Source organism: Oryzias latipes, chromosome 12 (genome assembly GCF_053564925.1).
Source record: "Oryzias latipes strain Hd-rR chromosome 12, Olatipes_Hd-rR_3.1".
Classification (NCBI taxonomy): Eukaryota; Metazoa; Chordata; class Actinopteri; order Beloniformes; family Adrianichthyidae; genus Oryzias; species Oryzias latipes.
The window spans coordinates 22,551,342-22,568,236 of NC_136248.1; the positions used below are offsets into that span (position 1 = coordinate 22,551,342).

Consider the following 16,895-nt stretch of genomic DNA (forward strand, 5'->3'; position numbering starts at 1 on the left):
ATACCCAGTTTAGCTTAGTCTGTTCACTTTAGTTTGGGAATCAGTTGTTGTCTTTTATGACGGATTTTATGTTTTGTACAATAAGTGAAGCCTGTTAAGACAACTGAGTTGTAATATTAGGCTATTTAAATAAAATTGAATTGAGTTAATTTAAAACCGAGCATCAGAATGGAGAAGAAAGATGATTGAAGTGACTTTGAACGTGATGTGTTGGTTGGTGCCAGACGAGCTGGTCTAAATATTTGTTAAGAGAAAATGTCCATTTGGTGGAAAGGCCTTGTTGATGCCAGCGATCAGAGGAAATGGCCGGACTGGTTCCAGCTGATAGAAAGGCAACAGTAGTTCAAACAACTGCTGGTTCCAACAGAGGTCTGCAGAAGAGCATCTCTGAACGAACAACACGCCCAACCTTGAGGCAGATGGGCCACAGCACCAGAAGTCCACACTGTGGGCCACTCCTGTCTGCAAAGAACAGGAAACTGTTCACACAGACTCACTAAAATGAAAATAGTTGATTGGAAAAATGTTGCTTGGTCTCCATTTCTGCTATGACATTCGGATGGAAAGGTAAGAATTTGGCATCAACAACATGGAAACATGGATCCAGGATCCTGCCTTTTATCAACAGTTCATTCTGGTGGTGATGGTGGTGTTATAATGTTTTATTGGCACACTTTGGGCTCCTTTGTACAAATTGAGAATGGTTAATGCCACAGCCTACCTGAGTATTGTTGTTGACCATGTCCATCCCTTTGTGACCACAGTCCACCATCTTCTGATGGCTACTTTCAGCAGGATAAGGCAGCATGTTATAAAGCTGGAATCATCTTGGACTGGTTTCTTGAACATGACAATATGTTCACTGTCCTCAAATTGCCTCCACAGTCACCAAATCTCAACCCAGCAGAGCCCCTTTTGGATGTGTTGGAACAGGAGATAGGCATCATGGATGTGCAGCTGACAAATCTGAAGCAACTGCGTGATGCTATCATGTCAACATGGACCAAACCTTCAGAAGAGTTAGGTGTGCTTAATAAAGTGGCCAGTAAGTCTAGTTGTCAATACTGTCAGCATTCAAACAATTGGGTTCTTCCTCCCATAACCAGTGAAATCAGTTAATGCTATTTTATTTTTTTATTTCATATTTACTGAACCCAACTTTGCTCCTGGTGGTCACAGGTTGGTGCCAATGTTAGGCAGCGCAATCAGTGTGTGAATGTGTGTGTGTGCATGCATGAATGAATGGTACTGTGACTGTAAAATGCTTTGAGCCGTCTAAGAAGGTAGACAAGTGCTATGTAAGTATTTGACATTTACTTAAGCAAAACAATAAAACATGGGGAACCTCCGTTGTCCATGACAGTCAGAATATGTCCATCTGTAAGCGTATAAGACTAAATGTATGGGAGTTCTAGAGATGAAAGAAAACAATGGAATAATTTAAGCATTCTTAGAGTACCACCACAAACATAAATCATGAGGGTTTCAGCATCGAGTTTCGGCCTGCTTATATTTAAGGGAGACTGTTGTGACTTGTGGAGCACCTTACATAAGACACTACCTCATGTTTTCACAGTGGCTGATAAAAAAAAAACTGGTTACGAAACAATTAATGATAGGGGAAGCATTTAAAACCTATACTAAAAAGCAATGAAGCAATGTTTCCACAACAAGCTTATAAAAAATGTACACCTCCCTAAACACAAAAAATGAATTTTTTGTTTAAATTGTTCGCCCATTTAATATTTGGGGCTACATTTAACAAACTGAGCATTTGAGCTGCTATTCCACATGTCAGAAAAGTGGGAAAAGTTGGGAAAGGACCAGAGGGTTATATGTGTTAGTCTGAATGCACAAGTATTTGTGTGTGAACGTTAGTTGTATTATGTACATGTTAACTTGTTTGTATGTGAACATTACTGGAGCCAACAAGTATTTCCCCCTCTCTAACATCCCTATCTCTTCTTCCCTCCTTTTCTCCTCCGTTTGGTCCAACATAAAACTGTTACAAATATGAATAAAGTATAGTATAATTTACAAAAGGGGTTTATTCAAATATACACCTTGTGTGTCAGAAGATTCTTAACCCCCTGTTCTAAAAGTGAAACATGTCCAACACAAGACGCCCTCATCTGTTTGCTCAGCTGTTGGACAGGACAAGTTAAAGAAAAAGAAAAAGGAAGAGCCAAAATAAAGAAAAATGTTCTTAAGGGATCCATATTTATAGAACAGTGGCAGGTCAGAAGCAGTGATGACAGAAACATCCTCTGAAGGCTCACATCCAAGTAATAGTCCTCCAGATCCTTCCATATTACCAAAAGTGCAATTGTACCTTTTTTTTGGGTTCATATTTGTCATATATGTGCAGCTCTTTTGCTCCCACGTTCAGACTTTTCCAAGCATTTATAAAAAGCAAAAGAAAGAGGTCACTTAGAAAACTAAAATAAGTACTGAGACCATGTTTCATTAGGTCTGTTAGGCCAAAAATAAAGTTCTTTAACTATCTTTAATCATCTCAATAAGATGACAGCATAGAAAAACGCACTAATGAAGACGGCTTAATTCAGATAAGGTTTGGCTCATAAAATCTGTTTTTTTAATAGTTTTTTTTACAGACAACAACTGATTTGGGTATTATAACTAGATTAACTTAAACTAAAATGTTTTTAGGTTAATGAACAGGTAGATATATGTATACCATGCATTAAAGAAAAGATGCTTCAGACTAGAAAAAGGGTCAGTTATGACAAAAGAGCTGCTCAAGTGTTTTTCATCGGAATTTGCCACTTAAAAACACTTAGAAACAGGAAAATACTCTTTTTTTAACCACATAAAACATATAGCTTCCCCAATTTTGCACAGAAATCACAGCATGAAGGGTTTCAAGTTTTTGGTAAATCTGTGCGTATGTGAGTATGAGCCTCCCCTAAAATCGTCCTGTCATGTCAGGTTTGTTTAAAAAAAGGATTGCAAGTCTTGTATCTGCTTGTATGAAACATTCCCTGGCAAAAAGGAGGAATGATGATTTGATATTCAGCACTGCAGATAACTCGTCCTATTTCAGGCCTCATGAGAAAGTTTGCTGGGACTCTGTCTAGGCCTGAGCATCCGATGGGAGAACATAAAACTGCTCCGCCCCAGATGTCATGCATATGTTTTTGATCACAAACAACCTTTGTTTTTTTCCCTTTCTGGCTTTCTGACAGTTACATCACCTACAGGTATATTTCCTATTTTTTGTTACATTTTGATCCTCTGGATCCTGTCCTTGAAAACCAACAACGCCGTAAAAATATTTCATGAAGTTTATCAGAGGTGACATTCTGTTTTCATAAGAGTCAAACAGTGGGAGGCTTTATCTTAGCAGATAATTACCCTTATGAAGTGTTGCTGCCAGGTAGGTATTATAATTGGAACAACCAACAAAAAAAAATCTAGTCTTACATTTTTCTGCAGAGCGTCTCAGAAGATGTTAGCTCAGTGGAGGATTGATGCACAGAAACAACTTTTGACACTTTAGTAAAGGATAAGCAGAAAGCATACTGAAGCTAAAATGATGTGTTGACTAATATGTGGAACAAAAAAAGGACAAAGGAACGATCACAAGATGCAGGGAACGTTTCAGAACAGAATTGTTTGAAAGCTACCAAAAGGATCTGAAGTGTGCACCTCTCACACTCAAAACCCACATTCCCATGTTGTCATAAAAATCTGTGGCACTCTTTGAACATGGAGATTTTTGAATTGGCATTCAAAATCTGTCTTGTTAGGATATTAGCTGCAAGGAAAAAAATTATTGTGGGTTTTCCCAGAATTAAAGGACATTTGAGCTTCAAAATTCATGAAAAGTAAACCTTCATTTTTCGGATTGTCTGCTTCATATTCACCAAAAATAGATAATAAACAGTCATAGAAGTGGTTAGCATTGGCTTATTACAGATCAATTGTACAATGTTTTTATTACATTATGTTTTTATTTATGTATATTAATGTATTATGTATGTATATACATGATGTATTTGGTGTTTGCAACCTGTTACCCGCAAAAAATGGTAACAGGGTTGCAAATCTGTACTAATATTGGCTTTCTCTCAGAATTAAAGATAGTTATTTAGCTGTTACTGTTGACTAAGAGGACAAACTTATGTAAATAAATAAAATATAAATAATGGTCTTATCCTGATTATATTGGTAACAGGTTTGCATGGGGTAGAGTGTGACATTAAATCTAAGCCAATGATGTTGTAAAAAATATGAAAAATTAAAAAGAGGAGAATCTTTTTTTTTCCCATTCTTTAGGAAAACTGATGTCAAGTTCAGCATGCCATGTAATCCTCTGTTCTATTATTCTTCTAAATTGTTAAAGAAGTTATGATAACAGGGTTGCATGCATGTTGTGGAACACATGTTGCACAGAAAATAATTATTATTGGAAATATTTTGTTTATTAAATAATAAACAGACACAAATAAAACAATACAAAAAATAATTTTAATTAAATTTGAACTGTTTTATTTAAGATTTAATTTGGACATTGGTGGGTGAGACAAGGGGAAATTTGCATTTAGGGGGTTCTCCAGACTTGTTTGGTATATTTTAAATTATTTCTAAGCATTCTTTTCTCTTAGTTTCTGTAGATTTGGTCTCAGGACAAGAACATTTAGTCAGAAACTACATATTTTAGTATTTTGTTTGTGGATTATTGGAAATTTGATGGGTATGATAGTGGAATGACCCACTTAGTGATATTTAATAAGAAGTTTTATTATTCTACCATACTGAACAGTACCTGTTGATTCATTGTGCCTGTCATTAAATTCATTTGACTAGAAATTACACTACCGTACTTTGTAAGAATACATTTTTTGCAGTGTATTAAAACCCACACTACATATACATTTTGAATCATCCCAAAAACTGGTGTGAGTCTCAAATGCTTACAATTTAAACTTGCATCCTTTATCCTATTAAAAAAAAATCCTGTTGAATATTGTAAAACATGTTTTTTTTTTGCATTTGTTGCCAGTCTCATACATACATGTTGTAAAAGATGCTTCAACTTTGAAATTTTTGCCTTGAATCTGTCTTTCTGTCTTCCTCTGCCGGATCATTCTCCTTGTGTTCTTTCACACAGAACAAGGGAAAAGCCAACAATGTTCAGTATCTCAAGGCCACAATGAGGTACAACAAGATAAAAACTCAGGTTCCCAGGCCCCGGGCTAGCAGTACCAAGCGCAGCATCAGTCTCGCCACTCCTTTCTCCTCCAAACTTACGGGATCAACCTTAGCCTATCTTGACGGACAGCCTAACTCAGTCTTATACCTTCTGCAGAACGATCTTACTGCTCGTCCACCATGTCTTTGGCACTCATTGTCTTGTTAATGCTTCTTGGCTCTTCAATGGTTATTGCCTTTGTCCTGCATCCGTCAAGGGAAGAGCCTGCAGCCTCTCCTGCATCTACTGTTTCCCACCACAGGTTAGTTTTGACATGATTGTGATGATCTCACTTGCCTTGTGTTGTGTTTGCGAATTGCAACGATCCTTTTCAGCTAACTCTGCAAATGCTGGTCATAGTGGGAGGCGAAGTGTAGCTTTGCTGACTTTTCTCTGTCAGGGAACTACGTGCAAGCAGAGACGTAACAGTGCATTCTGTTCAGTCATCAGTGGAATGAGTCACTCTGCCACACAAGAGACCACTTATGTCTTGGCCAAGAATCTGTGAAGTATCTTTAAATATCATTGAGGGTGACAGGATGTTAAACATTTTCAACCTCATCCAGAGTGTGATCAGAAAAAAGCTATAATTGTTTAGTCAAAATACACATAGCAAACATTTATATGTACATATGTATATTTTTTATGTTATGGTATAAATGTCTATTTTTAACTGCCTTTAATGTTGTGGTTAAGTGTAAAAAAAATATTTTGTGTTCAGGTGTCAGGATGAGTCATTGCAGTCCTTCAGGAAGAGTCTCCTTGAAGCTCTCAGCCTGCAGACGGAGCCACGCCTGCCAGCTGGCGGGCTGGACACTATTCGAGAGCAGTGGCAGAGAACCTTCAATGCCGCCATGGGTGTCACGGACACTACAGGCATGTGGTATTCCTGATTCCAAGAAATGTCAACCCACATCAGAAACTGTGAAATTGAATCTCATTTGTGGTCAATTAGATTCTAAGTTTCCCATGTGCCTCCAGCTCCAGTGCTCTCCAGCTCCTCTGTGTCATGCGACAGTGAAAATGATACCAGCCTGAAGTGCTGCTCCATGGCCACCGAGGTCTTCATGAAAGGTTTGCAACACCGTGGCCTCATGTTTAAGCAACACACATTTACTGCATAAGATGTTGTGCCAAGTCATTCCGTCACTTTCCAGATCTGGGCTGGGACAATTGGGTGATCTATCCTCTGAGCCTGATCATTGACCGGTGTGCTCTCTGCAATTCCTCGGATCAAATAGCGCAGTGTCCGGCAGCCCATGATGGAGTCCAGATCAGAGGCTCACAGGTATTCTGCAATACTGATTTGATGTTTTAAATTGTTTGCTCTCTGCAAAAAAACAACAACATGAATATTGTTTTCCAAGCTCACAAAATGAGACAACGACAAAAACAATTTGGGGTTAAAAAAAATCAATATTCACTTTTGTTTTTATGCATTCATGCTTTTATTTATGCTTAGTAGCGTTCACCCACTAGCCTGAGAGCTACCAAGAGAACACAGCTGGATGTTTGACTTGGTGTGTTCAGAAATTGGATATTTATAATTACCTTTTCCCTGCCAAAGTACATTCACTTTAACAGCCAGGGCATTCCACAGAGCGGAGCAAGCAAAACGCCTGCAGGGACTGAACTGAGGCTACAGGAGTTCATTAAAAAAAACTTAAAGCATATATTTTTGTGTTTTATATCTACGTTTTGGTTATTTTATTTCTCTTTAATAAAAAAAACACAAAATTATGTTTTTTCTTTACATAGAGTGCTAGAAATTGCCCAACTTATTTGATTTTCTGTGTATAAGAGTTTTGCTGACTTGTTTTTTTCTACCCATCAGCCATCAATCTACTAGTTAATCCAAATTATATTTGTTGCACATTTTTTTCCACACAAGCAAAAACAAAAAGAATGCTTAGATTGGTTCCACTGCCTTGTTTAGTCTTCTAAAGTACTTTTTGGTAAAAACATCTATTGAGCTGACGTTCCTCTCCTGCAGGACCAGGCGAGCTGCTGCAAGCCCACCTCCCTTGAAATAGTACCCATCGTCTTCATGGATGAAACCAGCACCATTGTCATCTCCTCGGTGCAGCTAGCTCGCGGCTGCGGCTGTGGACCAGGCAGCGCCCAGCAGCCCTGCAAAAAGTAGGCAGGGGTTGGTCAAAATTCTGTGAAGCTGAGCCAACTGGCATGTCCAAAGTGTCGCCTATCTACTCTAACAAACACCTGTGAGGCTGATTGTTTCTCTTGTCTTAGACTGTTAGTCTTTTTGTTTAAACCTGATTGTGGGAACCAAAGCAAAGTCTCAGCTTTGCATTCCTGCTGCACCGCTGTGGGAGCAACCAACCTATTGAGTCATAGAACCTCAATGCCCCCATTTAAAATAGACACAAATGTTCTCATCTGCTTGACATAGAGTCCACTTAGTCTAAGTAGGTGTTTCAAATCAATCAAAGAAAAACAGATGACCGTTCCGTAAGAGATGCTTCCAGTCTCTGGAGTACAGATTGCTATTTATAGAGTCTAACTGTTACTGAGTGTTCCCTCCAAAAATGTGTAATCTTTCCTGCGCCAAACACTCCCACAGGCCAGTAGTCGTTCTCTGATTTGTGAGACTGTTATGTCCTCTTTTGAACACGGAAAAAAATAAAAAAGGCTCTTTTTTTCTTAGACGGGAGACTCAGGTTGGTCAAATGAGGTTACCAATTTTACACAGATTTGCTGTCACATGAATTTTAAAACCTTAAATGAAACACTGTGTTTTTTAGAATTGCCCCACAAGTTTCCAATTCAGTCAGAAAACAAATAAAACATTGAGAGATTTTTTTTAAAGCAGCCCTTGGGCCTCTGTGGAACAATCTGGAAGTGGTCAGATTTCATTCTATTCAAAAGCATTTGGCAAACATTTTCTGTCCTAGCCGTATTTAAACTATTTGAAACCCTAGAACATTGACAGCTGAAATTATTAAAAAAGAAAATCTGCATAATTTTATTTCCTTTTTGATTAGAGTCAATCTTTGGGAGATTTCTAAACCTTTTCCAAGTAACCTTCAGATGATGGCAATAAAACAAACGGTGAACAAACTGCATATGAAACCACAATAACATATATGCAGTGGCTCTCCCTGTTACATCACTGGCAGGGCCCCACCTCCAGACCCAAACAGGCCGAAAAGATGCAGAGAGACAGGGAGGGGAAACCCAAATAAGTGTTTTTTTTTTAATTAATATAAACACTGACTTTCTTTGTTTTTTCATGTATTTTGCTTTTCACAGTGCTGGATTTTAACAATTTAATTCTCAGCTTTTCTATTTTGATTTTCATGTAAAAAATACAAACTATTTTGATTGATAGATTTTTTTGTAATGATTCCTTCAGTAGTAGATGTTCTCACTTGTAAAATATTAACTTCTTGAACACATTTTTTATAACATTTTGTATTCCTACTTAAAAAGTTAACCTCACATTTCAAATTTTGTATTGTGCCTTCACATCTGTATTACCTCTTTATTCAATTTACAACTTTGTATAAATATAGTCCATGTCAATGCTTTGCTTTAGACCATAGGCTTTGCTAGATTAATTATGTGTAATAATACGGTGATTGATACAATTTATGTTGTCTTTGCTCTCAATTATTTGAATAAAGGTGATTGAAAACAATGGTTTCTTTGTCAAATATTTTTGCATTGATGTGCAGCTTTGAAAAAGGAGTTTGTTTAATAAGAATTGTTCCTTTTGCTTGGGAGTTGTTCTTGTCAGACAGGCAGTAACTCGTGATGTTTAGCCAAGAGGGAGGGAAATAGGAGAGGAAAAAATGTTGGCACAGCACTCCTGAGGGCCAGTTGGTGGTGAGGGGCAGAGCAACAGGGTGCAGACTTCTGAATAGTCCTCAATATTTTCTCTCACTGCTCTCATTCTCTGACCTGGGACCACTGAAGCTTTTTTTTCTCTTTTTGAATCAGTGCTGGACAGAATGCCTGCGTACATCACTGCCTGTCTGTGTTGGGGCTTATTGTCCCGACTTCTGATTGCTACAGGGGCAATTGAGTGCACAGAAAATGAAGCACCGGAGATAAAGCCGAAGCCAAATACCATGAAACTGCCAACTGAATGTTTGATCGAGTGCAGTTCAATGACCTACATCAACAAATTACAACTTCAGGATGATCATAATATACGGATTACAGATTCAACTGAAGGTAAGTTTTTTTCTAAATAAGATTAGTTTATGCTTTAATTTAATTTTAAACAATATTTAAATCCTATTCCACGAAACCATTAAGCTTTAGCAGAGACAAAATAAAATTCTGTAAATGTTACGGATATGTGCATTTTACAGCGGGAAAAAAAAGATTTAAAGCTAAATTAATCTCTTTAATTATTTTAACAAATATTGATTGGTTGGGTTTGTTTTCAGAGAACAGCTGTGTTTGGGTCTCATTACAGATCTGTCTGTCTTCACAGGAGAACTTGGGGAATACTGCTGGTCTTCCAAGTTAAAGTGCACCATTGGAGAGAGCTTTGTGAGTGCCTATGTAGTGGTGCCTGTGGATGTGTCTATGACGGAACACGAGCAGCTGCAAGTCAGAACCTCTGCCCCGAGAAGAGACGCGCTTCACATACACAGCAGCCCCACCACAATTGCAGACAGCTGTGGCTTTCGTTACGAGGTCACGACGCACTTCAGCACGCCAGATACGGACACATCATTCTGCGTGCAAATAGTGACCCAGGAAGATGACCTAGGGGACAGGTTACTAAGATGCCCTCCTTATTTGGTCACCTTCTGGCAGAGAAACCCGAATCAGTCTAACAAACAAGGTGCAGGATAAAGATTTAACATTAAGGCACTCAGATATTTTACTTTTAAAGCACAGATGACATTTTTCAAAGTCTAACTTATGTATCTAATTAGACTAAATGGAAAATTAGCAGAAAAGAAAAAATAACATGCCGGTACACAGTTTTTTGTACCCCTTTTATTCCAAAATTTTTGTGTGAGTAAAACGTTATCAAGTAATTTATTTGGACATCATTTGAAAATGTTAGCACAAATGTTAGTTCAATTAAATCATCAAAATATAGAAAAAAATTGTGCAACAGGTTATTGTTGGGACTAAACAAAAGGTTCACATGCACCTGAAGGTCACTTTGATTTTGCTTGAATGTCACTTTTGCTATTTGGATGTCTTTTTTGCCGCTCCAGACAAAAGAATTTCCCCATCGTGGGATGATTAAAGTTATCTTATCCTTACTCATGCTCAGTTCTCCTTTGAATGTCAAGTAGTTATGAACCCAGTTGCCTCTCTAGACAACCCTATCCCTAATTGTAATCCTAATCTTATCCTTTTATATGTTTTGTGTTTAATAAGCAATAAACAAATATTTAAGGATGTCCATTATAAATATTCACAAAAGCACTGATATGCAAGATAAATTATTAGGATAAGATCTCAATCATTTTTCAAAGTGATTAAGTGTAAATACAGAAAAAGAGATATGTGAATGACTGATTTAAGTGTGGTAGGAAGTTAAATGTTGTAAAAAAAAAAAAAAATCAAAAAAAATGTTTTGTCCCCACATATTTCCCTGGTTCCTTTGGTATTTTCATCTGGCTTTGTAAATTTGCAGATTTTTTGTTTGCACAAAAATGAAAAATGATTATTTTTCTCATGGATAAATCGGATGGAACATGTATATGATGATACAATCCATGCATAGTTTTGAATCTTACCTACGTTATGCTACGCTGCAATGTGATGTGTGTTGTTTTTTAAACCTATACAGCATAAATACATTAAAAAAACAGTTATTTGATGATGAATCTGTCTTTTCACAAAATAAACATTTTTCACTTTCTGCTGTGTTCTGCTCGAGGTCTGTTTTAATTTTTCATTGACCTCCAAACTAAATACTTGACTTCTTTTTTTTTTAACTGTTGCATTGTTTATTGATTTAAGTTGACATTTTAGAACAGCAATAACTGTTTAACCTTAGATTTATTTTTAAAATGTTTATTTCTTCTTTTATGGCAAATTACTGCTGATGTCTACAGACAGACCACTGAACCTGTATACACAAAGCCTGGTAAAAGCTCAATGATCTCTCATTCAAAGCAAATGCAGTGATGGAAAAGTTCTCAGTGAAATAAAAGACGTTTCAAAAAACCATAACATCTTTGTCTACAGTCATTTCTGCATGTGTCTGATATTATCAAGACAAAGCAGTTTTAGTGTATGGATTCTTTCATACACAGAACCAGCTCAAAGCACTTTACAGAGATGCAAATGTTTACAAAGCATGCAGGAAGGCAAATAAAAACTAAGTTGAATTTTTTTAGAAACTATATTTATTAAAAAAGTAAGGATTTCATTTAAAAGGTTTGGACATAAATATAGCTGCAGTTGGATGAGATCTAAGATCAGCTGGAGGTTCACTTAAGCGCATGGCATTGAAAAGCAGCTCAAACATGTTTGGTTCTGACTAAGTTCTACCAGCTGATTGTTTCTTGCAGATCTCAGAGCCCTGCTGCAATAGTGTTTGCAGTAGATCTTGATTCCAGCAGCATCTGTTTAACATTAAGGTCAGTGTTGGAGAACAAGAGTGATCTGATCTGAACCCTGGCAGTGGCGTTCTGAATGAGCTGCAGCTTTCTAATAAAAGACTGTTAGGGCAAGACATGAAAGCAAGAACCTTCTAAAAATGTTTTGTGTTTACAAAGTTAAAGGATGATTAAATCAAATCACAATATATCAAAAAAAAGGAATGAAGTTACACAAAAATAACCTGTAAGACTACATTTAATTTAAATAATAATATAACAATTTTTAATGATTACTCCAATAAATGCAGCTTATGTGTCACACATGTCCTTATTTAAGCCTCATGGATAAAATTGCAAAATCCAATACAGTAAAAATGCAATAACATGTCAACAACTTAAGGAGCCTGGAGTTTTTATGCAAACTGCCACTTGATGGCAGAGTTGCTGCAGTTTGTATAACGTGTCATATCAGTGTCATACGTTTAGCTTTATCCTAGAGTATAGGGTCACAGGTGAAACCTCTGCCTTTTCCAGTTACCTATGTGCAAAGACAGGGTCCACGCTGCAGGGTCCCCCTTCAATGCAGGGTCACACACAGACAGAGAACCACACACACTCACTCTATGTCCTAAGGGACAAGTTTGAGTCATCAATACTATTAAACTTTCCTTTAACAGTGAAAAATAACCGCACAATGTCATACTACTAAAATGTCAATTTTGAATGAAAAATCTGCTCTCTGTCAGATGTTGAACTACTGAGTTTAAACAGCAAAAACCACTGTTAGAGGCCAGTTTGGACTTATACTTATGAAGAAAATATTGATTTGCCTACTTGCTGTGTATTAGTAATTAGTTGGACATAAGGTGGTATACGTTCTGGTGTTTTTGAAGTATTGTTATTATTTTTCTTATCATAATCATTCCTCCTAATTTTTAGCTTGAAAAAGCACAAACAGCTTACCATGCGTCAGACATCAGATTCCATAAAACTTATAGTCTGTCAATTAGGTTTTTGGTTTCTTTCGACTTTTTTGTTGAAAACTATAGAAAACGACAAATAAATTTAAAAACAACCACCACCACAAACAAACAAAAAATACATACTTTTAAATGTGGACCAGCTTGTTCTTATGTTCTGTGAAAACTGATGATTTACCTGTGTTAATCGTTTACATTAATTATTTATGCATAATCTGTTTCGGACTAAATAATACTTTGTAAAATCTGTCATTCTGTTGTCCAATGAAAAGTTGGAAAAAGTTTTTGCCTCAACTTCTATAACCACAGCACATGTCAACACTGCGCGGATGTGCCATGACTGTAAACCCAGGGGTGACACAGTCCGAACTTTAAACTATTCCTTCAAAAGAGAATATTGTTAATAATTACATTCTAATCTCCAGCCATTCTGGTGGTGTTTTCATTGTATTCCGTTTAGTTATAAACCAAAGCACAATGTGGCGTTTTTTAAGTTTATTTTTATATTTCGGCAATTCTGAGCGTATAAAATTGAGCTACACCCCCCGGTCATTTGCGGAAAGTAGAACAGTCCAGCTTGCACTGCAGATGGATTGAAGTGAACCCAAAAACTCTCAGATAACAAACTACCAAACAACAGCGGTCTGACAGTCATTTAAAAGACTTAAATCCACTTCACCGGTAAACAATGTGACCAAGAGAGAACACAATCTTACTGGGGACTGCGAGGGACACATGAGAACCATCTTTGACGGTGGCGAGAGGCGCACAGCACCATGGCATCTCAGCCGAGGTAGGAAGACGCATCCGCGGCTAGCTGCTAGCACCTAGTAGCTAACTTTAAGTTTACCTTACTTTGCCATTAACAGTCTGCCACCTTTTGTGGCAGTGATCCGGCAGCTAGAGACCGTCATTTAGGGTGTTTGTGGGGGCGTTAATTATCTGCCGTCAATGTCGAACTAACAAAAATAAAGATTTGTCGGGTCGGTGAGCCGTTCGAGGAAGTGGTGGAATCAGCTGGAAACACAAACAGCAGGCTGGTCGGTGCGGTTGTATCGGCTGACGTGCTTCAAAGTCACTTTGCAGCTAGAAAACAAGCCTCTTTATCATGAGTTTATTGTAAATAAGACTGTATAAATCCCAGTTGATTGGGGTCTTTAAATAGTTACTGTTTTTTTCCATTATTACAAGGAACCATTTAAACAAATGTTTCCTTGACTTTAGTAAATGTCAAACATGTTTACTTATGTTTATGCTCAATGTATGTGTTTTTCTAATTAAGGGCTGCGTCTGCACATTTCAAATTTGTTTCCAGATTAAGAAACAGAAATGCACCAAGTTGTACAGAAATACCTCCATATTTCTGTTTATTATGTTTTTGTTTGTTATACAATATATATCCCTTGTAGGTTGTTTAAATAAATGATGTATTGTTGCGTTAGTAGTCTTTTCTGTTAAGTCAACATTTAACTAAAGCTTTATTTATTTTGAAATTGGTTTTCAACGATTTTTAATTATTATTGTTATCTTTTGTCAGAATTGTTCTTTATATAAACTTCTCTATCCCATTAATTTTACTCACAAAATACTTCAAATTCAGGAGCAAAGTATTTAATTTAGAAATCCTTTGTAGGACATTTTATTTTTTATTCTTGAATCCCTGAACTGAAATGGAAAACTAACATTGCATGATAGCTAGTTTGTTTAAAAAGACAAAAAATAAGTAAATAACACGATAAAAGAACCTTTCAAAATTCATTGACAGTATCAGCACTCGAATGACTAACGGTTGTAAACTAAAGTGCTTTGTAATATTACATTCAATGGAATTTGGTTAAACTTCCATATTTTTGTTTCTCTATTTATGTTCTTCAAATTACAATTGAGTGTTGTTGTGCACACACGTACTGCTCTTATTGAAGTAAATCATGATGCTAGTGTGTTAAACTCAATGTAATATCATAGTTAGGCTCTCATATCTTCATCCTTTACAGCTTGGTAAATGAACTTATCAGAATTGTATACATTTTTATTGAGTAGCAATTTTTCCTTTTTTTGGTCATGTTTAACTATTCATTTAGCGACTCCAGTTTTAACAGCTCTTTCTGAAAATAAGCTTAAATCTTCCATGAGAAGATGTTGTGAAGCTTAGCCAAGTCATCACTGTCACTTTTAAATAAATGTAGGGGTTTTTATGTCCTGGGGGGTCTGCATCTCTCAAGCACATGCAAGCTCATTGCAATACAAAAAATGCAGGGTATTTCAACTCCTATGTTGGCGTCCTTTCAGGTTGGGCTTCCAAGTGGAGCTACATAACATAGTCTGGATTATTTCTGTAAAAAAATGCTATACACTGAATGCAAGATAATATTGATTTTTTTAAAAATATTTATAAATCCACAGTGGTTTTCTTAAGAATGTAGACAGTAATCTAGTCATAGGGAAGAGCAAAGTAAAATCATTGCATCATAATGGTGGAATTTTTTTTAGTAAGAATTTCTTTTTAATTGCATACGCATTCATCAGAATAGACTAATTTCTGCTAAATCTTAGTAGTTTTATTAATAATTCAACCATTTTTTAAAACAATTAATTAAAAAATGCCATGCTTTGGTCAAAGTAAGCAACAAATTCATTCTTGAAACAGGAAAACACTTAATAAATGTTGTTCCTTTAATGTCAATCGCTTGTTTTTGACTGACATGGATAACAGGATAAACTGCACCAGCCTTACCTGTTGTTGTTTTTTGTTTGTTTGTTTTGAGTTGACACCTGTGATCCTATTACCACTGGGTATTGGAGACATATAATTTTGCCAGGGTGTGCTATCCTATGAGTTTAGCTAGCTCACAATAATGAGTGTGTGCACATCTGTTTGGCTCGGTCCCAAATCTTTGCAGCCCCCTTATTGCCATGGAAACATTCCAGTGGGAGTGCTGTCAGTAAATGTGATGGGTACTCTGTGCATGAAAAAGAAAAACCTTTCAAATATAAGGATCGATTTATGGGACATTTTCAGCATTTTAAATGCTTTTTTTGTCTTTTAGTTGATGGTAAAACTTTTTTGGCAACATTTAATATAATGCAGATGCTCTGTTTGCTTAACTGGAATGAATGTCTTCTTTGGGGATTTGACAGAAGTATTGTGAATTCTCATTGTGCTTGTGTTTAATTACACCTGTCTGCAGAAGTGAAATCACTACAACATCTTGTTGGGTAAATTAGTGTAAAGTTAAAGCTGTTTTTTTCATAGATAGATAGATAGATAGATAGATAGATAGATAGATAGATAGATAGATAGATAGAATTAGCCTCAGTTTACTGTTAATAAGCTTTCAGTTTACTGTTATATTAATTCCATAAGCGTTACAAAACGCTCTCCATTATTTAAGTACCTATCCGATCATCTTTTGTTCTATTTTCAAAAATAGAACAAAAGTCATTTACTTATGATTATGCTGTTTTTAATTAACCTGTAAGCGGAGAAGTGCAGCTAAATTCAATCGATGATTATTATTATAAATGCCAGCTCGATTAAGGAAAACAAAGACGTACATGTATCTAGCTGTCTGCAAGTGGATGCATCAGAATGAAGCGGGAGCTTGTGGTCTGCTCATTGTAGCTTTAAGGTCAAAACCACAAGCTTTTTCAAATAGAATACAATAATTAGAATTAGGCCTGCACAATAAATTGCACATTTTTTTGTGATGGCAATATCAAAGCTTTGCAATACACGTATTGCAAAAGACGGCGAAAATTGCAATAAACGGTTACCCTTTATGAAAATGAAAATGAAAACCCTTTATGCATTTGACCAATTGGATGGACCCCTTCATGTTGTTGACCAAGGCAAGTATATTTGTATGGCACAATTCGGACACAAAGTAATTCAAAGTGCTTCACAAAACAGGAAAATGCATTAAAATCACAATTCGTAACAGTGCAAATATTTAAAACATACATGATCATTATAAGATTTACTTTTAAAGAAAGGAAAGAGAAAATGAAATAAATAGGGGTGTCGATGAGGACCCTTTCATTTTTATGCACGGCTAAACAGGAATGTTTTGAGTCTAGATTTGAACCTTAATACAGTAGAGGCCTGTCTCACAACCTCAGGGAGACTGTTCCAGCTTTTTGCTGCATAAGAGTGAAATG

The 16,895-nt window shown here is 36.5% G+C and overlaps 3 protein-coding genes across 4 annotated transcripts in view; all 3 read left to right on the forward strand.

Moving 5' to 3' along the window:
* Positions 1-5,221: 5,221 nt before the first annotated feature.
* Positions 5,222-8,870, forward strand: gsdf (gonadal somatic cell derived factor). Its single transcript, NM_001177742.1, has 5 exons — positions 5,222-5,477; positions 5,937-6,091; positions 6,197-6,289; positions 6,373-6,503; positions 7,209-8,870. Exons 1-5 carry the CDS (start codon positions 5,356-5,358, stop codon positions 7,356-7,358), a joined length of 651 nt encoding a protein of 216 aa, NP_001171213.1. The 5' UTR covers positions 5,222-5,355; the 3' UTR covers positions 7,359-8,870.
* A 172-nt stretch (positions 8,871-9,042) lies between these two features.
* On the forward strand, positions 9,043-11,386 carry LOC105355224 (uncharacterized). The gene is made up of 2 exons (XM_011481709.3): positions 9,043-9,412; positions 9,678-11,386. The coding sequence occupies exons 1-2, from the start codon at positions 9,187-9,189 to the stop codon at positions 10,043-10,045; spliced, it is 594 nt and encodes a 197-aa protein (XP_011480011.1). The 5' UTR covers positions 9,043-9,186; the 3' UTR covers positions 10,046-11,386.
* Positions 11,387-13,285: 1,899 nt separating this feature from the next.
* The window catches only part of aff1 (AF4/FMR2 family, member 1), a 33,689-nt gene continuing 30,079 nt past the window's right edge, over positions 13,286-16,895 (forward strand). The window contains exon 1 of one of the 2 annotated variants that reach the window (XM_078956345.1): positions 13,286-13,530. In XM_078956345.1, the coding sequence (XP_078812471.1) occupies positions 13,514-13,530 (17 nt within the window). In that variant the 5' untranslated portion in view covers positions 13,286-13,513. The remainder of the gene's footprint in view (positions 13,531-16,895) is intronic. The other variant, XM_078956344.1, reaches the window with a different exon arrangement.

Bases quoted from the DNA above. Each gene is read 5' to 3' on its own strand.
- gsdf (NM_001177742.1), top strand. From the start codon at position 5,356: ATGTCTTTGGCACTCATTGTCTTGTTAATGCTTCTTGGCTCTTCAATG. The intron at 5,478-5,936 runs GTTAGTTTTGAC...TTTTGTGTTCAG, and splicing joins TCTACTGTTTCCCACCACAG to GTGTCAGGATGAGTCATTGC. The intron at 6,290-6,372 runs GTTTGCAACACC...GTCACTTTCCAG, and splicing joins CACCGAGGTCTTCATGAAAG to ATCTGGGCTGGGACAATTGG.
- LOC105355224 (XM_011481709.3), top strand. From the start codon at position 9,187: ATGCCTGCGTACATCACTGCCTGTCTGTGTTGGGGCTTATTGTCCCGA. The intron at 9,413-9,677 runs GTAAGTTTTTTT...CTGTCTTCACAG, and splicing joins GATTACAGATTCAACTGAAG to GAGAACTTGGGGAATACTGC.